Raw genomic sequence first — 27,807 nt, forward strand, 5'->3', positions numbered from 1 at the left:
TTAACAGATTGAACATTTTGACTCAGCCAGAACAACCAGGCCTGCATGTGTCTGCGCTAATGTTGGGGACACGCGAGAACAAACACACACCCACGCTCGCCGGAACAATACGCGCTTCACTTCAGATCGCAAACAAGGGACAGCGGTGTCCTTCGTGGTTGTATATGGCCTCAACTTCCTGTCGAGGAAATGGTCCGAGGTTGCATGTGTCTGTGTGTGTGCTGTAGAAATTGACTATTCCATAATACATAGCCTTCCAGACCACAAACAAGGCCCTTGTGCAGCACAGCCAACCAACCAACCAAGAAGCCAGCTGGAGGTAAAGCTTCATCTAGGAACCTTTCTTCTGTCTGCCTTGTATCTGCCGGTCCAAAAGCTACAGTGCACACACAGACGCCGCAGCCTCGAAGGCGCCATCAGTGCAGACAGAGCAAATCAAGGGCAATAAATATTAAATAGTAGTCCCACAGGAAATAGCTCGCCTGTGATCATTACGCTGTATTGTTTACAGACAAAACAAAACCATTGTCTGCGTACGACATTAAGAGAGTCTCATCACTCAAATGTTATGCCCGGCCTGCTTTAAGCTACAACTTGAGCAGAAAATGTTTCAACTTAGCCTGAAATGAACTTGCAGTCACTAAGTTGTATGTATTTGATCCTTTGATATGCATAATTACAGGGTCTGACATACAGCAACGGACAGAAATAGGATAAAACAAGTTGATAAATTAGAACACACAAACATTCACACACATGAGTCATTCCATGTGTAGAGCCGGAGAGGGTTGGCCCTGATAATTGAGAAAGCCAAGCCAACTTTGAGTGAATGTTGAGCTTTACCTTTCGATCTTTATTTCAAGATGAAATAAAGATCTTTAAAGAAGCCAATTATCAGAGCCAGGGAATGGCTAAAGAAAGCTTTTAAGGCGTAAAAATAAACACTTTATCTTGCATGCAGAACAAAAATGTGGCACTGAAAGACTTTTCCCAAGGTGCAAGGGGAGAGATAGAAGGAAAAGAGAAAGGCGGGCAACAAACCCTCCCCTGCTTTTGGAGTCCGGAGACACTCGAGCCGCTCTGGGAGCTCCACTTCCGTCTCAGAGTTATAATAAGTCGTCTGCTAACTACCCCCTTATCTGCTCTGAGCTTTCAACAGCTCGCCAATCCAGATAATATTTTAGAATATATGCACCCTGCTCTTATGTTTCATTGTCTTGGATGTTGACCGTGCAGGTTCATGGCAGTAATCTAATATTTGAGCTGTGTGCCTCGGACCCCGGAGGGAGGACTTGCCTTCCGCAGAGGTCATTGTAATGGAATAATCAAAAAGGCTAAGAGAAGGAAAAGAGAGGACAGTACACGAGTGTATATACCTGGAAGCACCGTCAACCAAGCAGTGTGATAGGAGATCCCAATAGAATTACCCGCCAAGCACGTATACTCCCCAGCATCTCCAAATGTTACATTGGGTAAGTAGAGAACTTCTATCTCCTTATCTGTGGTGTTAACACCTGCCGTCTGGGGAGAAGAAGAACAGGAGGAAAATGGGGAGGTGTCAAAGAAGAAAGAGCGGGAAGAAGATCAGAGCAGAGGAGGGGGGGGAGGAAAGCGGAAATGGGGAGGAGAGAAAAAAAAAGTCAGACCCAAAACACCAAGAGAGAAACAAGAGGAACTGGATGGCGTCCATCTGCGAGGTCCCATCTATAGCAACGGATGTTGGGGTGAGGAGGAGGAGGTTTCATAAACACAGAAACAGATAGATAGAACCAAAACAGAAATACACCCAAAAAAACAATAACCAAAAAGACTCCCTTCACCAATAAAACCTGCTAATAGAAGTCTAATCCATAACTGGACTTGACACATGCAACAACACAAACACAGATTGCATGGAGAGCACTGTGCTGCAACACCGTACAGCATCTTGACATGCTAGCTGTGACTGTAATTTCAGTGTCTAGGTATACACCAGTGCTTCCATGACTGCACCAGTCACAGCAGTGGAGGGAGCAGCTGAAACACAAGGATGTCCCATTAAGGGAGAGAAAGGGATGTGAGCCCCAGGAGCACCAAGAGACCACCAGAAGGACCACCACAGCACAGCAGGTCACGGATGGAGCCCAGGAAACCACACCGGGAGTGGGAGGGAGGGAGGGAGGGAGGTAAGGTGGGGATCAGGTCTCAAAGGTTACCTGGGACAACTGTGAGCCAGCCTGTCTGGTTGGCCTCGCCTATATAATTGGAGACTTTACAGATATACTCCCCAGCATCCGCCTCCGTCACGTTGGTGAGGGTGAGCATCTCCACGTCTGAGCTGTTAATGCCTGAACGCTGCAATCCACACACACATACTTGTAAAATCAGACAAAAACATCATGACTACAGTTACTGTATTTCTGGAATCACCACGATAGCCAGCATGGAAAACACCTATCACTTTAATAAGGAAGGAAATGTAATTATTAGTTCCTTTCATGACTTTTTATCAAAAACCCCTGCAACATCTGGAAATACACCAAGAACAAAAAAGGAGGAACTATAATCAACAGAACAAAATCTAAAAGAGGAAGTGTGGGAATGTACCTTTAACACTCGGACATAGGGGTGTCCGTCGGGGCCGTAGCGACTACCGTTCTGAGTGATGTGTTTGAGCCACTGGATGTGAGGTTGGGCGTCGCTGTAGACCTTGCAGACGAAGCGGGCGTCCTCCCCGACGTTTACAGTGGTGTTGGCCGGAAGACCCGCCTGGAGAATCGGTCGATGAGGGGACCGTTCTGTTAATATGGAGTGGAAGGCTTGATTTAGGCTTGTTTTTTCTCACTACTTATTTTCATTGTTCACACTTGTACTCAGATTTCTGAAACCTTTTTCCAAGCTTTAATGTTGAGAAGACTCATTATTTTTTCTTGTTCTCTCTGTCTGAACATAGCTGTATTTACCCTCTTTACAAAACACTCAGTTTTAGCACCTATCCTTTTGCGCACCTTTCCCAAAAAAGCCTATTCTGATTGGTTTGTGTTTCCGGGTCGTACTTAAGCTCAAGCATCTATGAATGTCATTGCAGCCTGGGAATGACTTTAATGACACTCAAACTTTAACTATATATTGTGACATTTGAACGTTTTGGGAGCCCTAATGCTTGTTCAAAGGCAAAGGTTCTGAATACGTTCATTTCCTCGGATGGTTTGATACTTTAACAGTAATTGTATAGCACAAACAATAATTTTAAAGGCTAATGATGTGTCTAACAAAAAAACAGGTGTTATTTCCCTTTCAGAAACATGAAGTCTAGTTTATATTTGCAAAAGCAGAACTTCACGTACTACGAGTGTAAATGTTTCCTATCAACCCTTACAGATATGATCCTGACTGCCCTGCCTCACTCTTATCTCCTCTGCATTTTAAGGCTTTGCAAAAAAAACAAAGAGGCACTAACTCACTCATCAAAAATAGATAAAGAACTCAGCTGGGGGAGGACTTCCATAGAGTAGGGTGTATTTGTTGCACGTGGGTAGAGGGTTAAGCAAAACTACGTGTCAGTCTTGGAAAGTGAAACACCTCTGTAGCACCCCAGCTATCTCCATTCTTTAACACCGCAAACATTTGGCCTGCGAATCCAAACAGAGCGAGACCTGTTGAACAATGCCCCCTTTCAAACAACTACCCGGCCCTCACAACTATACTGAGGAGCCCACCAACCCCCACACTGACAGTAACCACCCGCTGCCACTACACGCACACACACACACACACACACACACACACACACACACACACACACACACACACACACACACACACACACACACACACACACACACACACACACACACACACACACACACATAGCGTATCAGAGACACTCTCACAAAATGACATCACTAAGCCTGGGGCGCTGCAGAGCCTTTTCAAAACAAAGCCTTAAGGTAGGTGCAGTGAGTGTGTAGAAGGTCGGGGGTGGGTCAGGGGGGGATGGTCAGAGGGTGAGGCGCTGTGAAGAAGTTTAGAGGCTGGGTTTTTAAGAAGGAGGGCTAAAATGGAGAATAAGGAGGGTGGGTGATGGGAGGGATCAACAGATGGAGAGCGCAGAAATTAGCAGGCAGAGACAAATGTCCGTCGCTATGCTCCATTTTACTGAAATATATCAGATCAGATGATTCCCACCCCTCCTCCCTCCCTCCCCCTTCTTGCACTTTCCTAGGGCAATCCTTCACAAGCCTCCTCACCCTCTCGATCTTTCCCCCGCAAATAGAGGTGATGGGCTTAAATCAGTCTGACAGCAAACAGCCCAAAGTTTCTGGCATGATGTACATTTCATGCGGAAAAACACATGTAGACCAGTAGACATGCATTCTAACTTTTATTATATTTGACCTAAATGTTAGCTGGAGCATTCAGAGCTGTGTTCACCTCAGACCAAATGACAGAATGGGTTTTCAGCGATAAAATGGGCCACATCGTGATTATGGAGAAACCCCAAAACAATACAATTTTGTGGAGCAATTCTTGCTTAAATTATATAAAGGGGATATCGTGTGGTGGGTGCATCTGTGTGGGCAGAGAAACTTCTTTATGGCCTATTAACCTCACACAAGGAGGATGCAGTTAGCAGGGAATACACAAAGGATGATGGGGAAAAAATAAATAGTATTTAAGGATTTCAAAAATGTCTATTGCTGATAATTCTGCAGTTGAGATTATGAAATATTGTTGTGAAGAATCTAAGTACTTCATCCACCAATGCAGATATCAAATCAAATGAAAGTGCAGACTGAGCTGTGCTGTTTTATGTTTTGCAGTGACCAATATGTAGTGACCCGTTTTAAAACTGAATCCATTTATCAATTAAGTCATTAGTGGAGAGAAATTTGATGGCAGCCACAATGGGAGGGAGGCAAAAAGAAATAGGAGGAGAGGGGCAAGGGGTATTCCAGGGTGTGCCATGCGAGACCGGTGAACTCTGGGTAACCTGGTGGCTTGGCACATGGGGCATTAAGGGTCAGGGCGGGGTACAGGAAGAGAACACGGCATGGCACGGGATGGCATGGGGTTACCAACAAAGTGCCGCATGGCCACTGAGCTGTGTTGACTGTGGCCCTTTCTCCAGAGGCCTGTTTGAACCAGAAAGGACTGGTTCCGTTTAAATAGCTGATCCTGCAGGTCATTTGGGTAAAAACAAAGACTGATAAGAGCAGCCTTTTCTGTCTCTGTTTCCCCTCCTTTTCTCTCTCTCCCCCTCTCCTCCCTCTGTCCACCGTGCTATAATAGAGGAAAATGAAGCAAGAGGTTGCAGGGGGCAGCGGCTGTGGAGCCAGACGTGGAGGGGGTTTACTGCTGTGCAATAAAACAGAACAAAAACAGAAATATGCAGTCTGAAGGACAGCTTTAGCTAAATGCAGGAGCGGAGCAGGGGGCCAGAGTTGGGTAGCATGTGCATGGACCTTTATGTGTTTTGTATGCCCTTATGCTCATATTGTTAAAAACCCTCAGGTATTCAATCTCAATCTGATATAATGAAAATAATATTCCTTATAACCATGGATACGGTGAAATGTGTAATTACATCATGTCTCTCGAGGACAATAATTATACATACAGACACAGATATGGACTGACCATCAGACAGTTGCATGTTTATCTACGGATTATTGACCAGCCTCTCTAAAAGAACAACTGAGTCAGATAAACTTCACAGTGTACTAATAGCTTGTATTGCGGTTCGATTGAGGCCAAAAGATCAGGAGCATCAATTTAGGGCAAAGTTGCCGTACACTCTTTCACAAGCCACACATGGATTTACTATCCTTATCCCACTCCGCTTGTTGTCCTTGCTGTCCATCGATTCTACAAATGAGTAGAAAATTTGTGCTCCAAAGGTTACAGTGAGGGGTTGACTGAGTTGGGTCTGAACTCGCTGTATTGTGCTGATTGTGTGTCAGCACATTGTCCTGACGAGGATCACCAGCAACCGCTTTAAGTCCTCATCATACCTCAGCAAACCTTAAAGGGGACCTGTTATGCTCGTTCGTTTTCAGGTTCATATTTGTATTTAGTGTATCTACTGTAACATGTCTCCATATTTTAATGTCTAATCATCATTTTTCTCATTCTGCCTGTGCTGCAGCACCTCTTTTCACCCTCTGTCTGAAACCAGAGAAAAGCCTGCTCTGATTGGTAAACTAGCCTGCTCTGTTGTCACTTGTCAAACGCTTAGAGACATCCTGCCCCTTAACCTATTATGTAAAATGTGTTGGAGTGCTAGCCAATAGAAGCTTGAGTGTTACATAGCAATGTCACTATTTCATGAAAAGGACTGCAATGGAGGTGGGGGGGGAGTGTGGGAGAAAATCTCGCAATGGCGTGAACTTTGGGATTTAAACCTTTTTACACCATTTGAATGCACAGAACCTATATAATGCACTACAGGAAATGGAATCCCAAACAAGATAAGCATAATAGGGCCCCTTTCAAGGGTCTGTTCATCCAACAATTAACATATCTTTCTACTTTCATTTTGTGGTGTTGAGCAATACATAACAGTTTGCTTTGCTAACCAAGGCTGTGATGCTCAAAGCATGAACAATTGCATTTAAAATACTGGAAAACAATGTGCTTTTCCCCAGAAACGATTTCCTTGTTGCTTACGATGTTTACTGTCAACAATTTTCAGAGGATATATTTCTTCAATTTAAAGTAGTTTAAAATGTTAATTTTAGGCAAACTGGTTACTATTATTTTTTTGCTGGTTAGGATGCATGATAGGCACAGAGAGCAAAACAACTACAAAGCCGGTGCTTGTTATAAGCCTACCTAATACATATAACCTAATTGGACATCATAAACACATCATACCATCATAAAAGTAGGATTTGCAATTAAAAAGAGATATTTTTAATATCATATAATGACCACATTGTAATCCACACACTTGGCAGCTTTTCTTGACCTGCACCTGCATCCAGAGTGCACCTGGGTGATGAAATAGCATGTGCACACATACACGCACACGCACACACGCACACGCACACACACACACGCACACACACACACACACACACACACACACACACACACACACACACACACACACACACACACACACACACACACACACACACACACACACACACACACACACACACACACACACACACACACACACACACACACACACACACATTATCCACTGTGAGAACTCTTTCTGCTTGCCTCCCCTCCCACCATTCCTCCAGCTTGCCTTCATTAGTCTCACAGTACTCTAAGCTTGAGTGTATTTTTGTGTGTGGTACTGACCCACTACGTCCAGGGTGTAGGTGTGGTTGATGGCTCCGAACTCATTCTCTACCAGGCATGTGTAGTTGCCCTTGTCCGATGGAACCACGCTCTCCATGATCAGGGTCCAGTGCTGGCTACGCACCTGGGAACAAGAGGCAGGGGTTTCTTATTACACTCACACACTCATTGATACACATTACACAAATACACACACAAAAATGTAGGTGACATTAAAAAAAGAAATGACTGAGATTCAGTCAGAAGAGTGAAATACAGCAGTTGGAAATACAAAATTGAGGCTGATGACAGGCTGATTCCCCCTTTTCATTTATACCAGCAAGATCCGTCAACTGGAAATAATATCCTTACATATCTCACATTAGTTTTGGATTTCTGAAAAGCAGACAAAAATATTTAAAATTGAGTAGTGTAAAATTGTTTTGCCAACGAAAACACCTATCAAAGCCCCCCATGTTTTCTTCAGTCTGTCCCTGTTTTCTTTGGTGGTAAACTCCACCTTGAAGTCTGAGACAGTTTTCTCATTCATTCATTGTTTGGAAAAATAAGTTTTACTCCCGTGTTGAATACACAGGTGTGAGCTAACAATAGCGCTTCCATCTGCACGCTGCACAGAGACTGTAGCCACTGCTTGTACAGGCCTACATAACACACAAAGGAAAGATTATGCCACAGGGCTGGGCTCAGGTACAGCTTTTGTCCAACATGTGTTGACAAAAACCGAGAAATGAGCTGCCCACAGTGTATCTGACAGCCTGACTGTATCATTTCCGTCACGCAGTGGCCTGTTTTTTGTCTACGCTTGTAATGTGTATGCTGAAAGCCAATGAGAAGGTTCATCAACATAATGTGCTCTAGACTTTCCTGGCAGGGGGATGTGTTTCCTCATAAAGCACCAGTCATTAACCAGGAACCTCAGGCGTGTTCAGCATCACTGGATCTTGTCTTAAATTAATTTTATAACTGCCTGACTGAACTGTAAATTAAAACTACAAATATGACTATAGCATATTCACTAAAATGCTATTTGCTTAGAGAGATAAAAAGAGAGAGACAAATCAAATGCAATCCAAATAGACTTTGTCACAGGGGAGGAATTCATCACATTAGACTGGTTGAAGCTGATTTCAGGCTTTTTTTTATACAAAGAGGAAATAAAACATAAGCGCACTAGCTTTACTTTCCCATGACATACAGAATCAGGTATTTTCAGCACAAATAAATCAACTTAGACAGCTTTATTTTCCAAAACAGTACTAAGGCGATAGAAAACTTCACAAGGAACCACAGTATAGAGAGTCGTACTCATTTATGTGGACTACTGACATCATGTCATTATCATGTTCCTCCAGATGGCCCTCCCTCCATAAATTAGGCAATGCATTGGAGTTTATTTATAGTTTTAATTTGAAGTCTTTTAACGTAGAATGTTACAAACAGAGAGTGTGAATACATCAACCTCCTTCAGTTTAAACTTTAACCTGCTCCGCACTAGTGTTTTTAAATCATGTTTCATAACAATAGAATCACATCCTACAGCCAAAGCCAGTGGGACCTGTTCTCCCTGATTGAGTTACCTCAGCATTCTCAATTCAGTTCAACCCTGATGCTACCTACCTCCTCTATACGTTACTGTCTGGGGGCATTTAACCCTTAAGTCCCGGGCTTAAGTTTCTAATTGTTAGGGGTAAAGAACCATTTCAAGTTACAGTGAGAGCCTCTGCAAAGTATCCTGGCGAGAGGAGGCGCACGGATGAGCAATTCCAATTTCACACCAGAAACCCTGCACTCGTTTCCTCTGTCTCCTCCCGTCTCTCCAGTCAAGGGTGGAAAAGGGGTGAAAGGACAGACGTAGGAAGATTGTGGAAGTAGGAGACTCGACGTCCCCAGTTGTAAATACATTCAAAAAAGTACAGCAAGGCAAGAAAAAGAAGCAAGAGAAGGCAGTGAGTTGTAATAAAAAGTATGATGTATTACTGTTTATCCTACCTTATACCCTCCCATGCGGTCCTCTTGGCGGAAAGGCCTGCTGTTTTTGAGCCAACGCAGCTTAGGCCTGGGGACGCCTCCTGCAGCACAGCGGAACTTGACTGTGTTGGCAGCTGGCACCGCATGCAGCTTCTTCTCCATCTTTGCTGACGAGGTCCAATACGGAGCGCCTGCGACCAGAGAACAGTTGTTCAGTCAGGGTGAGATTTCATTAATCATGTCTTCAGTTTTAACAGTTTTGGCTGCAGGTCCTTGGACTGGCTAAGGCAGATATACATGGAAGCGTGACTGCAGAGCAGCCAAACCTGAACCATTCCTAACACTCCCAGAGACCCCCCCGACCCCACCCCCCTTTACTTGGCAACACTGGCTGATATAACACAACCCAGAGCTCCACACTCACACAGTTAAATAAAAACACAAACTTTCCCTGTAGGCTCGGCGGGGTGTTGCAGAGGGGGGAAAAACATCAGCTCTGAGTGGGGAATGTGGCTGGGCGTTTCCAAGAGGGTAACTAGACCATCACATTCAATTTCATCTCATTCCACTTACAGGCTTTTTTTACTCCTTCCACTTCCTCCAATTACCATAGCTCGCCTGTTTATCTGCCTGTCACTTTGCTAGATATGGACGGCGGGGCTTATCACATTTCGAAAACCATTATGGGCCATCAGGGAGAAAATGAAAGTCCTGTTTAAAGAAGGATTTCAGAGTTCTCAACTCTCTTTGTCCAGATATTATCAACCAATTCTCCTACTGCAATCTGTCACCTTACTCATGTTCTGTCCAATCTCGGGATCCCTATTTTCTCCCAATTTCTGTCCCTCAGTCAGCTGGATTTTCCCTCCAAGCCCCCTGTCCTCCCTCTTTCTCTGCACCTGGGAGCGTGATTGCCTAAGCAGATGGGGCTCAGAGGGGAAGAAAAACTCAAATAACCAAAACGGCCTTTTACACCATCACTTCCTCTTCATACGGCAGAATCATTGGCAACAGAGGGAATACCCACTGATAAGGCCACTACTGACACTAGTATGAACCTCAAACATGAGTTTATGTCCCAGGAGAAAATTTCCCTCCACTCTCTTTTCAATCTGCATACTATCAGACACCTCCCATCATTTTCTCTGGCACGCAGCACCGGACAAGTCGCACATACTTGGAGAGTAAAGTCAGTAAACAGGGCTCTTCCTTCCTGAATACGGTTAAGTGCTCCAACTATATTTAGTCATTGCTCTTTCTTCTTCCTCCTTCTCACTCTCACTATCTGCGCCTCACTTCCTGCATCTTCACCTCTCGACCACCCCTTCCATTTCTCTCCAGTCGCTCTCCCTGTCATCACTCCGTCCGGTCAGACAGAGACAGATTAGGTGGAGACCGGCCCATTGCGAGACCGTCTCTCCAAAACGACCTCTGACCCCAAACTGCCAGCCGGGGTCGGATGATGAGGTTGGGACATGAAAGGTGAGCGGTGCTGTTTCCCATGCTCTCCGTCCGGAGGGGCAGCACTTCAAACAATACGACCCCCAGACCTCTCTCCAGATGAAGCCAAACTCTCACTGGCCCAACTGCTGCGGACTCCAGGAACCCCCGCCTCCCCCCAAAGCCCTGTGCATCCGGATCTCCACTCACGGCTGTTTATCCTAAGCTGGCCTGGGGTGAGCTGAGGTTATCGAACTCCTGCTCTGTGAGTCAAGACTTTTTTTTGTTCTTCCGGAGAGCTCAATCCATCACTGACCTGAAGTGGTATTGCAATATTGAATTTTCTTGTTAGGTTGTGGTAGCCTCATCTTTATGGTGACTATACAACAAAGCCATTTAGGGCCAATCTTTGGAAATCAACAGACTATGTGCCTTCTTTTTAGCTAATCCAAATGTATAAAGACAAAATTAAATTTCATCTGCCAACAAACAACAAATATTTATTTGATCAGATAAATCCAATATCAAGTACTCCTCGAAGTCCTGCTTAGTTTCAAGAAATATGTGACATCAACACTTTCCAATTGAGTCGCACCCACCATAAACAAGCGAGTTAAGATTAGACAACATTTTAAAATGCTGAAATCACTGTTGTGAAGTAACCATAACTGTTCAAACTTTGGCAAACGTTTTGCATGTTCATAAATGACCCTGTTACCCTTTGTGTAAGGCTGTGTGAGTAATGGATGCTCAGTGCAATAAAAGGTTTTTGTAACCTTTGTAACATTTTTACGACTTTACAGAAATGATGCCTTCATCTTAAAATAATGTTTTTACCCCAAAATATTATGACTTTAAAAAAGAAATCAATTATTTGCTTCCCAACAGGGGCCATAAAATTGAATGCTTTTTTAATAGATTGTTTTTTTTCACTTCAGTAGCCACAACAGGACATCAGTGAAGATCTCATACTTATTCATTAACAGTAAAGAACTCTGTGCTTAAGCTGCATGCATTAAGTTTAAGTTTTTATCTGAAACTATGCTTGTGAGATAGATTTGGTCTTCCATGAAAATTCTACTGTGCAACTATAAACAGAAAAACAACTGTTGAATCCTTGATGATGTAAACAACGATGAGCAAAGTCCTCAGTGGGAGACTTTGTTACAACCATGGGAAAGTAAGGCTCCACGTGGCTCTTTAACCTCACGCTGACCCTAAGATCCCCACACCGATCCCTATAAAAGCTCTTCCATATGTCCTTCCATAACACTACCTAATGCAACAGTGGACAAACACTCTGGGCTGGCTTTTTTTTTTCAATTTTCTATACAAAGTCCAATGAAAATGCTCTGTTTTGCCGTGGCCCGATGCCCAACCCATTCTGAGAGTTCCAGAAGAAGAAAAAAAGGAAAAGCCACAAATATAAAGCTACACCCCGCACTCTCCGCTCTCTTTCCCTCCCACGCCTACACTCCTCCCTCGCTCCAGTCCTGGGTGCCTCGGCCAGGCTCAGAGAAGTGCTGGTACTGATCCAACAACAACCCCCCCCCCCCCCCTCTTTTTTTCCTTCTCTCCCCCCCTTCCTCTTAATAATAATCTCGGTTTTGAATTTTCAAAACACACACGGTGAGAAAATGCCACTATTTTGCCAGAACAGCTTTCCCTTTGTTTTCAAACTGCTTATTACCACCAGAATGGCTGGATCTTTTCCCTCTCCCCCATTTTTTTTCCTCTTGCAGAGTTTCTCTCTCTCTCCCCATATTTAATGGATTTCAGGCAATTACAGTCAGCCCAAAAGTAGAGGAGGAGGACTCACAGTGAGACGCAGTGCGTGTGCAGAATTTTAACAAGATGTGGAAGCCCTCAGCTTTACAGAGTGTATGTCTGCATGTATGTGTGCACATGGCTTCATTACCACATTGCTACCCCAGGTACTCAACAACACAAAGGAAAACTTTGTTAAAAAACTTTCTCTTTCTCATACAAATTTACACAGGCCCATCAGGTGGGTAACTGAGTCCAGATGGGTTGTCTTTCATAATGGATGAGCCCAGCTGACTGACTGGCTCCATGAGGCCAGACTACCTGAGGGACACTAGCTGAGGAATGTCAGGAATCTCAGTATTCCCTGGAGAGACACACACACCATCCAACACGGACTCTGAAAATCTCGGAGTTTAAGCACAGACAGGAATGCTGAGATATAGAATAGCAGAGATTTGGGTGCAAGGCAGAGCTGACAGGAGTTTAGGCTTTGCTAACAGCTGTCTCCTCACAGTTACAGACGAATAGAGACCATCCACTTTCTCCTCTGCCTGAATCAGCCTCGGAAATGTGCTAATAAACACTGTCAGAGCTTAATAGATTATTGCACTTAGGGATTAAGTCTTTGTTAGTGTTTGACTATCCCAATCAGCATTCCAGAAGTAGTGCTGCAACTAACGATTATTTTTTTTATCTGCCAATAGTTGTAGATTAATTTATTATGCAATAATGTGGTCAATAAAACGTCAGAAAATGGTGTCTAAGGTCCTTTCCTGTTAAAAAGTCCTAGGATGCATATAAAGTGTGTAGTTTTGCCACAGATATTTACTTTAATATGATATCAAATACAGTAAAGCAGGAAGTTTTCATATTTCAGAGGCCGAAAACTGAAATTTCTTCTTGATCCAAAGAGTTGCCAACTTATCATATGTCTCCGCTGGTTGAACATAAGTCTTATCTATGAGAAAAAGCAGGCACTTTAATGTAGCATTTTTTAATCATCATACATGAAACAACATGCTGACTGTGTAAAGTGTACTGGCTTCTGTTGCTTTCTGTGCCTTGCTCAAGTGCACCTACTCTATGGGAGTTGATGGGGAAAGGGAGCGCATAGTTTACTCTTTCATCCCTCTTTTCATTCCTCCCATACTTACTTAACTGCTCTCCGTCAGCCCCAGTGTCCTCCGATCGCTCTGTATCGTCCTCATCATCCCCCGACGAGATGGCATCTGCACAGAGTAACCACGGTTACTGCCACCCCTCGCAACCCGCATGCACACACGTAAAGTATCGCATGCACAAATGTTCATGCAGCCGCTTTGTCGCAAGTTGGCACAACAAAAGAAGATGCTAAAGTGAGGCTTTTGTTTGATAAATCAGTTTGTATGCTGCTGTATTTGCACACACACACACACACACACACACACACTACACCTTAGGGTTGTTCAGAAGGAACAAAATTCAAGCTCTTCATCCCTGCTCCATGGCCACTTCCTGGACTCACCCAAGCTCAGTCCATCACTAAATCTCCAAAGTCCCTGTCCCATCCTGACCTAGCTTCTCCCTGACTCACCTGTGACATTCACTATGAAGCAGACCGTGTCTTTGCCCATGCTGGTGCAGGTGTACAGGCCCGAGTCCTTGGCCGTGGCATCACGGATTTGCAGCACCTCCTGCTCTATCACCGTGCGATTGTTGATGCCGAGAGAGCTGCCATCTTTGGTCCAGGTGATGGTCCCCGTCTGTGGCAGAGGGCAGCTCAGCTTCAGCAAGTCCCCCGGGTGCACTGAACACACCGTGGGCTTAGAAATTTGGTATTTGTTCGAGGCCTCTGCAGAGCGAATGGAGGGAGTGAGGAGGAGGAGGGGGGCAAAGGATAGATTGGAGGAGGAAGAGGGTGCACAAAAAGGAGGAAAGAGAGGTGGGAGAGGAAAGAAACAAGCCATAGTGTAAGAAACAAAAACACCACATAAACCCCAAATGGATGCACTTCAATCAACTTATGCAGGAGGAGCAATACAGAGAAGAGGAGACCCATTTTTTATTTTTAAACCGTAACACCAACATGTCTTTACCACAATCTCACATCGTCATTTGAAATGGACCCGTTAGAAAATACGGTTGTTCTGTTATCATGAGTGCAGTCAGTGTGATTGGTGTATATAGATCCAGAGCATGCAGTAACGGCTAAAGCAGCGTGTGTACAGGCAAGAAAAACAATCGACGCCTTGCGGGCAGGTGAGAATTGGACATTACTCTGTTGACAAACAGCCCCCCCCCCCCCCAAACCACCACCACCACCCATTCCTTTTAGCAGAGATGCCAAGCAGCCAGTGTCTGTGAGTGAGTAGGTGCAGATCAGATCTCTGCAGCCTAAAAAACACAAGATAATTCTCCAGCATGTCTGTCCGTCAGAAGAGAAAGCAGCCAGAAAGCTGGGATGGAAGCTAGTGTCAGGCAGGGGAAGGGAGAAAAGGGAAAAGAGGAGGCGCTCTCTAATTTGCCGTTAAGTTTGATTTTCACTCTGCGCACAAGCTTCGAAAAACCTTGACATGGCTGTAGTTGGTTTTCCATCTTTATCTCTCCCTTTTTCCTTCTTTTTCATGACATGGCCATGGAGGATCTACAACCACTGTCCGCCGGCCAAGGCGGAGAGCAAGAAACTCTTGTCTACTCCAAAGTGCATAAAACCTTCACTTCTGGGACAAAATCCAAGTCCGCCTGTGAGCATGTGTGTACACCGTGTCCTCAGACTTGTACAACTGCACGGAGAGGCGGAGGTGAATGTCCAATATATCAAAGGGAATTCTGAATGTCCGTAGCTGAGCCTGTACCTCTACATCAGGATGGATTTTAGAATCTAGACTGTGACTGAATGTTAAGGAAAAGGGGGAAATGTATACCCAAGTCGATACCAGTTACCTTAAGGCCGTTGCGCACTTTAACACACACACTTTTATACTTAATGTGAACATTTGGTCTTCTCAAACTCTTTGCAACCATCCACAGTGGAAAAAAAAAAAATTCCAGGCTCTTTTTATTGCAGTACAAAAATGCCCAAAACTATGTGTTTGTGTTTTTCTTCTGAAGGGAATAGAAAGAGAAAAGAGGGATTAAAAAGATTTAAAGCTAGGAGAAAGTAGCAACAATGGAAAAGCCAGCGATGAACAAATATGTAGAGTTCGACTTAGGCTGATACGTGTAATTATAGAGGAGGTGGCACACGCAACCTTTCCTGTACCTCGATACAACTTTTCAACAACATTCCACACCTACCCTGCCCTATGTGTGTGTTAAATGTAAAGTATACACACACTCTAGCCTCAACAGGAAGGGAAAGTCATTCCGCCAGCGGTCGAGGCATGTGCGCGAGCCTCTAAACGTCCCCCCTGGGCAAGTAGACATACACAGGTACAGTTCCTGCATTGTCTTTTTTTTTCTCCCTTCCTCTTTCCTTCGATCCGGAAATAATTACCCCTCCCTCCGCACCCAGGACTGAGTGTGTGGTCTGATAAAAGGTGGAGCTCCTGCACTGATTGATGGGGAGCTGTCTCCGTTACCTTTTTTACGACGTGGTTTTCCACACTGCTGTCTTTTACTTTAACATTATTACTGGCTTCCCTTATGCTGTTTAATTTAGGATTTCAGAAATATAGAGATGTCGTAACTACCGGGAAACAAAGAAGCTGACGTAGCAACGCAACACCTGGAACATACACATACACACATACACACATACACACACACACAAAGGGTCTGTACAGTCTATCAGCTCATTGAAGAGAAAGGGAGGGTGCTTCATAGAAAGATGATACAGACACAAGGAGGTCTGAGGAAGGGAGGAGGTAAAATAAGCACAAGGGAAGTAATCTCCCCAAATGGTGCGTCTGATTTAAGAAAGCATGCACGTGTCATTTCATCATTTTCTTATCACTGCTGTGTCCATGTGTCCCCCTCCATCAACTCCTCCTCCTCCTCCGCCTCTTGTTGTTGTTGCTGCTGCTTCCCTCCTCCACCTTCCTTTCAGCTTTGCCCTCTCCTTCGCCCCTTCCCACCCTCTTTCACCCCCGCCCCCTGCTGACCCTGCTGACCCTTGCTAAAACCTGTTGACACCTCCAGCATGCCTGATTTTTCATGGGAACATGTAAGGCATAGCCAGTGATGCTTTAAAAACCTTGAGAATCCTTGCACACGCTCTGGGAAAATAGTTCTGCACCCTAATAAATGCATGTATCACACACACACTTTCCTCACTCTTGAAGAAAGTTTGCAAGGGTCCAGGGATGCATGCTGAGTTGAAGAGTTGAAACACTTCACTGCAGATTTTTCATCTCTGCAGAAGTTTCATCTGCCTCTGCACCACAGGAGGGGAGGGGGGTGCTGGAGACTCTCTACCTCACACACACACGATCACGCTTTTGCTCGATTTCTATCAAACTGCTTTTTCCTCTCCCCTCCCTTCATCATCACTATCATCTTGCCGCTTTTCTCCTGAAGCACACATTTCAAAACCCATCTCTCTTTCTTTTTACGACAGCTATTACAAATCAGGTGTGATAGAATCAGACGGTCCACTCTGTGCCATATCTCTTCGTTCACACACCATTTTGTGTGACAATAATTAGACTCGTAGCCCGGGTGACTGCAGCAAAATGCAGCAATTTCTCACCAACATCTCATTCTCCTCTCTCTGCCTGTCCATCACATCTCAGCAAAGTGGGGAGAGCAAAGTTTACAACTGAAGAATATGATCTTATGAATTTACTTCGAAGAAAAAGAACATTCGACTGAAAATCCATTCCCCCATCTCCTACCTGTCGTGTTCTGCACAATGGGATAGGTGGACTTGATGTAATGACTGCCATCTCAGTCACACACACACATACACACACACTGCCAAATCACATTATCTCTGCTGCCCTTCTTATCCCTCCCTTTTTCCTCTGTATCCTCCTCACGTAGTCAAATCCCAGGACTTTTCTCCCCTTTTTTTGTCTCTCCACTTTTTTCTGATGTCAGTGTCTTTTCACATTCAAATCCCTCCTTAGCTTTTTTTATATTATGACAAAGGAGCTGGCTCCTGCTGGTATCCATGGCAACAGCCCCCTCTGCTAAGCCCAGCCTTTCAGCCCTCATCAAGGCATTCCCTGAACCCCAGCCGACCCCTTTAACCCACGGGCCACCCCCTTATCTCTAAAAGATCTTCTTAGGTCAAACCTCTAGTGACCCTGAGAGTAGAGCCTCTCTCTAGCCTGACTTCTAGAGATGAACATATTTTCTGTTTATTTATGGACAAATGTGCCCATTTTTTTTTTCTATCAAGACTCAAGGTAGCATCTGCAAATGTCTCAATGTAGTTCAATTCCAACAGTCCAAACTGATATACAGTTTGCAGTGATATAAAACAGCACATCCTCATAATGGAGAAACTAGAACCAGATAACCTTTAACTTAGAGTTTTAACTTTACAGCAGGCTTGAGGTAGCCTGACTACGTCATACTCACGATTCTATTCAGAAAGTGAGTCTGAAACTGATAAATAGAGCTTTGATTATGGGGCGTGTTTCAACCGAACCAGGAAAAAAATGCCTCTTCGCTCAATTGGATAGACCTACAACCAATCAGAGCAACGTAGTATGTGACGTAGATTAAGCGACACACTTGTTGTCAACGGAACTGATGTAGGAAGGACGGCAAAAACATCTTTTCTATCAATAAAAGCCTTTATCGCGTTCCTCTGTTCGTCTTTCAAAATGAATGCAATGTTGAGATCCTGTAGAACAGACTCGATGGCAGAATCTAAACATCCTCGCTCTCCAGCGGCAGCCATGTTTGTTTCAAACAAATTCAACCCCAGCGCTCTTTAGTGACGTAGTCGATTACGCCCCTGTTGATCATCTGTCCATCGTATAAAGCCCGCCATGGCAATCTGATTGGTTCGACTGTCGCAAGATCGGAGATAGATGTTTCCCCAACGGAGCAGAGCCAGACCAAACTTCCTGACCAAAAATGTTATGGGCGGGGCTAAATTCGGCTGGCACCCAAGCTAGGCTTGAGGTGTAGTGCCTTGCACAAAAACAAATCCAAAAATGATCATCCTAAGCACTAAATCAACTCCAAAAACAGTACAGCAGGTGCAACACTATCAGGTTATAATGCGTACTTTTTTAAAGGAGCCATATTGTGCTAATTTTCAGGTTTCATTACATAGTGATGTCACTATGTCACGTAATTAAACAAAGGCGTCGAATGGAGGCATTTCAGGCAGGGGGGAGTATGTGGGAAAGAAACTCCCTCTGGAGGGAACTTTGGGATTTTAGCCTTTGCAGACCATTTACATGCATAAAAACGTATATAAACACACTACAGCAAAGGGAAAACCCCAAAGAGCATAATAGGGCCCCCTTAAGGAAAAAATCTGAATCTAGTTTCTTTTTTAAAAAGTATTATTCAGTGATTCCAGTTTGTTTTTTCCTCCATAAACCTGCACCTTCTCGACACTGATAATCCACAGGGACCTGAAGCACAGGCTGGCACAGATCGCAGCTCTTCCCATCCTCTTATCAAACAGGTGTGAAATGGAGCGGTTGAGTGACCGGGTATTTTCTGCCAAGACAAATAACAGTACACAACCACCAACACGCTCAAACCTTCAAGATTAACTGCGGCCAACGGCAGGCTAATAAAAGTCATTGTGGGAAGGCCATATATTCAGCCCAAACCCCCCCCCCCCCCCTCACACCAGCAGCCGACACACTGCGGTTGTTTAGAGTTCAGTTCCATTGCCATCGTCACAGTCGCACACACGGACACACACACACTCACATAGACACACACACACACACACACACACACACACACACACACACACACACACACACACACACACACACACACACACACACACACACACACACACACACACACTGTGTCATTAACCGGCCAGCTGACTCTTTTATTCTTTTACCACCGCACTCCTACTGTGTTACAGAAAATAAGCATCTCATTCCCAGCTTCCCATACAACTAATAAGAGTCTACAGAAAACTATGATATTAATTAGCAGTCTATAATTATTATGTCTTTTAATGCAATAAAGGAAATTGCTGCTGTATTTAACATGGCCGACTGAACTTGATTAAGAGTCTTAATCAAGCAGCAAATAAATACAGAAATGAAAGAAGTGATGTTCCTACTGTGCCAAAAAACCATTAAGAAAACTTTCAGACTAACATTCACCCTTTTCTTGCTTCTGTCTGAGCTTCAGACTCCTCCTTGAAACATAATGTCGCCTTTATTTATTAAAGCACTCTCTTTTGAAGTGTTTGCCTCCACGTTGATCGGAGCGTTTTGCTGCAGAACAGAGTCTGGCAGGGAGAGCACAAAAGTAAAGCCAGACTTTTGTCTGCTGCACTCACACTCTTAGTTTTTATTCCAATGTGCCACATTTATTCCACTTTATATGCAAAGAGAGGGCCAGAACAGACCGGAGGGCAGAGAATACCAATGGTAAAGACACACACCTGCTGTGTTTGGTACCATTGTTATTCAGCTCTAGTCAGAGTATTTTAATCATGTAGAGTGCCTGGACAAGGTAAACATACTGGAGTGACTAGAGGGACAACAATAGGTCTGTTGTGGAGGCCTTAACCAGCGCTCGCTCTACTTCTACTCTTACAGCAGCTATAGGTAAACAAACATACAAGGCCACCAGGGAAGCAGGCGTGGACTCTAAAAAGATTACATTGATATGCGATCTACACACATGCAGTGGAGTGACCCATGCAGCAGAGCAAAAAGGGAAGAGGCGGGACAGCCAATCTATCTCCCCTACAGGTGACACCAGAGCTGCCCACCAGGAATAAAACCACCAGGAAACTGGGACGCACTGATTCAATCACACCATAGCTGCGGTTAAAATAAATCCATGTTTGCCATGTGCAGCCGGGAAACTGAATCAGGATCAGATAAGCAGGCCAGGTTCTCTGTGCCCTGTTGATCCCTCATCATGTGACCCCCAGGTCTAGCCACTTAATCTCCAGTCAGATGACTTCACCACAGCCCAGCGCGCTGTAATCTCTCCATCATAAGGAGAAGTCAAATATGCACAAATCCTCTTAGACCTTTCCTGGAGGATTGTATAACTCTGGAAAACTTTCTCTGTCCTCTCTGTGGCCATGTAGCGTAACGTCCAGGCCATGTGGGGCTTTGAATCAGCCGGCTTGGAGCCAAACATTCTGCGACAGAACAACAAAAACACCAGCCGGAGCCTCTGCGGCCTATCATCAAGGTAAGTAGGACAGTACCTGACCTCTAGGGCAAAGGGTAAGATGAGGAACAGAGAGAGTGTGTGTGTGTGTGTGTGTGTGTGTGTGTGTGTGTGTGTGTGTGTGTGTGTGTGTGTGTGTGTGTGTGTGTGTGTGTGTGTGTGTGTGTGTGTGTGTGTGTGTGTGTGTGTGTGTGAGAGAGAGAGATAGGGGGAGGTAGCTTAAGAAAAGTGATGCTCTGTTGTTGGCCCAACTTACAATTAGCATGCTGATTAAAGCCCAGGAACAAAAGGCTTTGGAATGTAAGTTACCATCCATCACAACTACTCTAATTAGCTAGTCTCTGAACAGACTGGAGACAAAAAATAGAGACGGTTCAAAAGAGAAAGAAAAAGCTCTCACAAAACAGGTTTGCAAAAGGTTTTACCAAAATAAATACTTCCAAATATTACACAAACTAAAAGAAACATACCAAAGTCTTTAAGTCGACTAATTTGTCCCTTTCCCTTGCTCTTTTTGCTTCTTTCCAGGCCAGCAGGGCATGAGAGAAATGCCAGCATAAACACTCCCCACGCTCCTTCACAGCTCTCCCATGTCCTCCCACGCGGGGGCACAAACCTGCTTTAAACACTCATGCAGACCCTGAACTAGCATAGACATCAGCAAGAGAAATCAAACAAAAACGTGTGAATCACACACCTCACTGCTGAGGAAAACAAGTGGCGTGCCATGCTGTGTTTGTTTTTTCCCCCTCTGGTTTGTTTATTTATTTCCTCCAAAATCTTAAATAAATACTTTTCTTTGTACTTGTGACACTTTCAGCAAAGTTTGAAGGGGGAAGAATGGCCAATGAAAACCTTTTGTCTGCCAGAAATGTCCCTTACTAATGGTAAATGTTTAAGTGACAGTGGAAACATGTTGTTTTGTTACTTTCAAATGGTAGAAATCGAAATATCACTCATTTTGCTGGCGGCTAATCGTTGATTGTTAAGCATAGATGTTTAAATTAGATAAGGGAAGGAATTTCTAAGCATTTCTCAAAACTCTGAAGTCCGGTTGAAGGGGGAAAACCAACTTGACAGACTTCCACCATGCTCTCTGAAAACAAACCAAACACATGTTTTCTCCCTGCTCCACCTCTCTTGTGAACTGGACAGAACATCAATACCTAGACATTTGTATATTTCTCATTTTTACTCATTTTTATTTTTATTTGCAGTTCTAATTATTTGTTATTTGTTATGGTTCTTCTTTTTGTATTTCGCTGCTCCAATGAAAACATTTCCCAGTTTGGGATAAATAAAGTATTTCTGATTTTAATTCTGATTCACACTCTCCTTTTCTGTTTTGTTCCCATCCCCCCCCCCCGCCTACCTTCAGGTTCCAGAGTGGCCTCTTCTTCCTTGGTGGCGGTGAGGGGCGGCCGGGCTACGCTGACGGTCAGCAAGGACAGCAGGACAGCGGCCAGCAGCCAGGCCCACGAGGCCATCCCGTTAGTGGGGGCAAGCGCTCCCCATACCCCCCTTCTCCACCTCCCCCTGGACACTGATCCCATCTGAGGGAGTCCGCCCAACCATCAACTGCTGCCGGGTCGGCCTGTCACTCAGTGGAATTCACCCAATCACCTGGGCTGAGAGGGAAAAAAGAAAATGTGTTATTTATGCAAGGGTATCTAAGAACTTGTCTAGCACTATTTTTCCTCCATTCTCTGTTTGTTGACAAAGTGACACAGAAAAATGAAGCCATAGAAAGCAACATAGAGTGCTTCAAAATGCTGTCAAACAAGCCGTGCCACAGTCAGACATACCAAAGCTGTGAGGCACCAGCAGTCAACACACAACCTACCTGCATATATCTTGGCTTCATATCTATAATTATATGCATTTAAATGCGTTTAGGGAAGCAAATAACGAGCTCTGCAAGTCTCAGTGGTTGCAGTCACACTGACTCACAATACTTTGCAATATAAGTCAAGGATCAGACTTTTTTAAAGTTTATCAATATTTGATTTTCCACAAATCTCATGTTCTTTCTCCTTATTAAACCAAAATGCTTCTATGTTTTCCTTCCAAATAAATAATGCAACATGTTCTTAACGGATGAGTGAAGGAAATATGATTTGAAAATATCCTGGCACAAAATGGTCAGCCAATGGTTCATTTTGCTGGACGCCGTTTATTCCCGTGCGCAACAGATGCACCAAACCTGTTGCCCGCGCCGCTGCCCTCGTGTTAATGTTATTCGTTAGAGGCTCTTATTGCATTTGCTTGACTTGATTATGAAAACAGTATGGCTTTAATTGAAATGCAATATTGCAGTATTGTATATGCACACACACAGCAATCTGTTTAGCCAGACATCTGCGGTTCCACGGTGCTGAAGTGTCTCTGGAGGTTTGGAGAAGTCACGCTTCCCTGCGCTCCTTCAGCTCCAGCTGGACGTATCGATCGTTTTTTACCCGCAAGGACACATGTAGTTTCACTTTTTTTAGAGACAATCTACAAACCTGATTTCTCTTTAATTCACCCCTCAGGGAGTACACGCGCGACGCGGACGGCTGCGCACATCATGTCAGGGTGAATCCATGAATGTATCCAACAATTTAACTTTATTAGAGGTATGCAGCAGTTTGATTTAGCAATTACTTCTGCATAATTACAGCTTAGGTGTATGCATTATTAATGAATTGTAAACCAATCAGTGCAACAATCGACCATTGAGCTGTCTGAAACTTTAGCAGGATGAATAGAAATCAGATTTGCACATTCATTTTTTAAAAGCCTCTAGAGCACAATAACAAAAATACTGGATGATTCTGCAGTTATCAAATATAACCACACACCGAACTGGGTGGTAAAATAATAAATACATCGAAAAATTAAAACACAAACTAATGAGAAAAGGGTTAAAAAGTTGATATTATGTGCTCCTCCTTAAAAAAGAAAAAGCAAGTTGCTGACAACATGACATTTTGGGCACATGAAGGCTCCATACATGACCACAGCTTTCATTTAAACCGGGCTTTGAATGAAATTTCTTGGCACTGATTGAATTCCTATTGAAATTCAAATCAGTTGGCTTTTTCCACAATGGGGGCTCATTTGGAGCTGTTCAGTGATTTAGGGCTCCGGCACCAAGCAGTGAAAAACAACTGCGGTCACGGGATAATTGGCACCATAAATGCAATGTAGAAAATTAAGCAAAGTAATAAATAACCAGGACACTTGTTAATGGGCCCTAAAGTGATGATGCAAGGTGCCTAAAGTCGCTCGTTTCTAAAATAAACAAGGGTCTCTGATTTCACTTTAAATACATAAATAAAGCACATTGCATTATGTTGGTTGTATGTACAATTAAGTTAAAAACTTTATGTAGATTTTTGCATATACAACTGGGAATCAATAGTGCTACCCAAAGGCATTTTTACAAGACTATTTGTCATGACAGCCGATATCTTGACAGAAGAGATAGTGAGGAAGCTTCACACGTAAACAGAAAATACTTACCAGGGAGGAATAAAATCGTGGAGATCTCTGTTTTGGCATGCACAGATAAGGGAGGAGAGAGCATGAGCTGAATCCGGAGGGAGGAATGTCTCCAACTCCACAATGCACCAAAAAAAATCTGCGAGGCGCTGCCTTTTTCAGTTTACTATTCCACAAATAGCCGGTATCTACTCAGATCAGAGGATATATATTCCAACCCCGACTGGCAGCGTAGTCCAATGCCATGCAAAGAAATCCGAGTTCACACGCGTTATCCTTGGTAAACAGCTCGGAAAACCATACCGCTGTCCTCCAGAAACTTATCTCCCGGTCACCAAGTTTCTTCCAGGGCGCAGAACATGCCCAGTGTTCCCGAGTAGCGCACTTGTCAACTAAAAAGAAAGTTTGCAGCTACTACCGAGTTGGAACGGGGTTTTACAAGGTACAACGGGGTAGTTGTCCGATGCAAATTGTCATAAAATCCATCAGTATGCGTTCTCCTGGTGAAAAGAGCGTCTTTCGCGTCTCTTTCTGTTCTTCCGCCGTCAGTCCTCGCACTGTTTCTCAGACGCTTTGTCAGGTTTACTGGGGTTTTTTCTCCTCCTTACGTCTCCACACACTGCCCTCCTCCTTCACTTCAGTGGGTGTCATTTCCCCCCAAGCACCCCCAGTGTAATTCGAGCTGCTTCCTGGCCGCAGTGCCTTTGGGCCCTGCCTTCCTCCGCCCATCAAACTGCAGCGCTGCCGGCCTCAGAGAGCTGCTCCACTCCTGCTGTCAGCCCGTGTAACTACGCCCCTCTGTGGCCAAGAGATGACACACAAACACACACATACGGTGTATAGACGCACAAAGTATCCATATATATTTCAGTGGTTGGTTGGAGATGCTGCAGCGCTGGAAGAAGTGCTCAGATAATTGTCTTGATAAAACCACCACACGATACATTAAATTCAAGGAAGTAAATGTAAAAGAACTGAAGAATGATCAGCTAAATGAACTTAAAGACTGAGAGCATGACATCATACAGAGTCCAAAAATGATACATATAAAGCCACCAAACAAAAAGGCATGGTAGTAACAATATTGCAAATTACATAAAAATATCAAAAACGGAAGAAAGGTCGATGACACTCGTTTGAAAAAAAGGGCTACATCTTTTGCTATTTCAAAGTGAGACACTTTAAAAAGAGAGACCATGTTTGTGCATGTTTTTAAAAAAAGGCAACAGCCCATGCATAGAGACACAAAGAGCCTTCTTTAAGTTGATATAATAATATTATGTCGGAGTTTGAAATGCTTTATCTGCCATCTAATAAGTCATTTGTAAATGTGCTTCAGTGCTATACTTTCTTTTGAAATGTATTTAAGTGGCAAGTGGCAATAAATGGAAATGCTCAAAATTGTTATAAGTACCTGTTTCTAAATACTTTACTTTAAACCACTGAGATGCTGCATGAGGGTTGTGACATTCACCAAAGTCAGACAGCTTGTGTAACTCAATTGTCAGGTTTGTCTCTTGCTCAAGGACACTTTGGTAAGCCCACTAAAATTCCTTATATAAAGTCCACTGCCACTTACTCGGACAGATGGTGTGTTAAAGATGTATCTTTTATGGCAGCATATTCCAATGGAATGGTGCTTAATTTACTGCTGTTTCCATTTTTTGTAGTTTAATTCTAGAGTTTTCTGCAAGTTACATTAAAGCAAAAAGGAAGTACGTTTAAAAGAGAATAATAGGGGGAGTTCTTTGATGATACAAGCAATGTTCCAGAGTTTAGTAACAGAAGTTCATAACTTTTTTACAGATATACAGATCTGTCTACAGCTACGTAGAGAGACTGAAGGATGCCCCCCCCCCCCCCCCCCCCCCCGAAACACGTCCCCCACTGCTTCAAGCTGTCTCCTGCATTGGTTCAGCCGTTCAAGTGCTCTGAAAGAGACACAGGGGAGGCTGGAAGACTCTAATCTCCAGACTTCTTTTTTATTTTTGTCTCACTTCTACTGCTGAAGCCCTCTTTTTTTAAACAAGGGAGGGAAAACTCTTCTATTCAATTTGAATAGAGGCACTAACACGTTTTTTTCTCCCTCTGAGGTGAAGGTTTGCCTGTGAATGGAGCGTTCTACGTCTGTTTTCTCTCCTCTCCCATCCCTGCCTCCACCAGTAAAGCCATCAGATAACAGTGGAGCTGACAGGTTGGCCAGATATAAAGAGGTGAGGAAGGAGAGTTTGACTCATTTTTCAAGAGTGGAACAAAATACCCCCTGCTGTTTCTCCTTCTCTGTGTGTCACTTTCCTCCTACCGCATAAGTCTATTTACAATCGCCCAATTTATTTTCCACTGCTCTGGCATCCCACATTTGAAAGAAACCTCATCAAGCAGAGTCTCATGGGCCTTTGACAGAGGACTGGATGGATTCAATGCCCCAGCACTGTGGTATCCGTCAACCTGTCATTGTCCCTCTTCATCTCCCATCTTTTCTTCACTCCTCTTTCTTCCTTAATCCCTCCTGCGCCAACAGCCACAGTGTTTGGAATAAGGAAACAGAGTGAGAGGAGCAGAAAGTGACAAGCTAATAGCTTGCCATCCACATCTAATGAACATATTGATTCCCTGTCATTGTTGATGCAAACCATCAGGACGGTAGCTTATTGGAGAGGTTCTCCAATAACTGTGTGTTAATGGGGGGAATACATCTTATTTCTGTGAGTGATGTTAAGGCTGAGCCACTCTCTAATCATTAAGCTTGCTTCCTGCTGCTATGCAAATCCAAAATGCCTTTAAAGAGAGCTAATCAACAACGAGCTGTTACCTCCCTTTGTCCGAGGGACGGCTAATTGGTGCACATTAAAGTCCCCCTACACTTCAAAATGTGTTTCTGATTGTTCCTTGGATGTATGTGCAGAGTTCATGTTCATCTGCAGTATGCTTGGAAGCCAAGCCTGCTCAATAATGAAATGTATAAAAGTAAGAAGTGGACATTTTCAAAAACACTGAGAATGGACTTCTAGTCTCAGAGGTGGGAAGTAACTAAGTGGATTTACTCAAGTATTTTACAGTTTTGAGATACTTGTACATTTCTTGAGTATTTCTATTTTATGCTACTTTGTACTTCTACTCCACTACAATTCAGAGGTAAAAGGTGTACTATTAACATTACATTTATTTAATACATTTAGTTACTTTACATATTTGGATTAATGAGGTGGAATATAATCAATTCTTAAATAAGATTTTAGTTCCACCTGGAGTAAATTCACAAGCTACCCTGCAGTATACAAAGTGATTAAAACTATCTGCACCTTTACCAGCTTTAATAACACTGTAATGATCAATAATTATAATCAAAACATTTAATATATATTATTCTGAAATGGACCAATCTGCACAATGACTGCTTTTACTTTTGCTATTTTAAGTAAATGTTGATGCTAATACTTTAGCACTTTTACTTGAGTAACATTTTGAATGCAGGACTTTTACTTGTAACATAGTATTCCTACACTCTGGTTATTCTACTTTTACTCAAGTACAACATCTGAGTATGTCTCCCACCTCTGTATGGACTTCTCTGCTTCAGGTAGA

At 43.7% G+C, this 27,807-nt stretch overlaps 1 protein-coding gene across 9 annotated transcripts in view; it reads right to left on the reverse strand.

The window, feature by feature from the left end:
• The window catches only part of fgfr2 (fibroblast growth factor receptor 2), a 40,272-nt gene extending 15,376 nt beyond the window's left edge, over positions 1–24,896 (reverse strand). For 4 of the 9 annotated variants that reach the window (XM_063874477.1, XM_063874476.1, XM_063874474.1 and 1 more), the window contains exons 1-8: positions 24,244–24,896; positions 22,112–22,367; positions 14,045–14,302; positions 13,626–13,700; positions 9,286–9,455; positions 7,297–7,420; positions 2,587–2,777; positions 1,377–1,521 (exon numbers count right to left, since the gene is read on the reverse strand). In XM_063874477.1, coding sequence (XP_063730547.1) covers positions 1,377–1,521; positions 2,587–2,777; positions 7,297–7,420; positions 9,286–9,455; positions 13,626–13,700; positions 14,045–14,302; positions 22,112–22,292 — 1,144 coding nt within the window. In that variant the 5' untranslated portion in view covers positions 22,293–22,367; positions 24,244–24,896. Of the gene's footprint in view, positions 1–1,376; positions 1,522–2,195; positions 2,335–2,586; positions 2,778–7,296; positions 7,421–9,285; positions 9,456–13,625; positions 13,701–14,044; positions 14,303–22,111; positions 22,368–24,243 lie in introns of all 9 variants that reach the window. The other 5 variants (XM_063874481.1, XM_063874479.1, XM_063874478.1 and 2 more) reach the window with 4 other exon arrangements.
• Between the last annotated feature and the right edge of the window lie 2,911 nt (positions 24,897–27,807).

Source organism: Eleginops maclovinus, chromosome 22 (assembly GCF_036324505.1).
Source record: "Eleginops maclovinus isolate JMC-PN-2008 ecotype Puerto Natales chromosome 22, JC_Emac_rtc_rv5, whole genome shotgun sequence".
Lineage (NCBI taxonomy): Eukaryota > Metazoa > Chordata > Actinopteri > Perciformes > Eleginopidae > Eleginops > Eleginops maclovinus.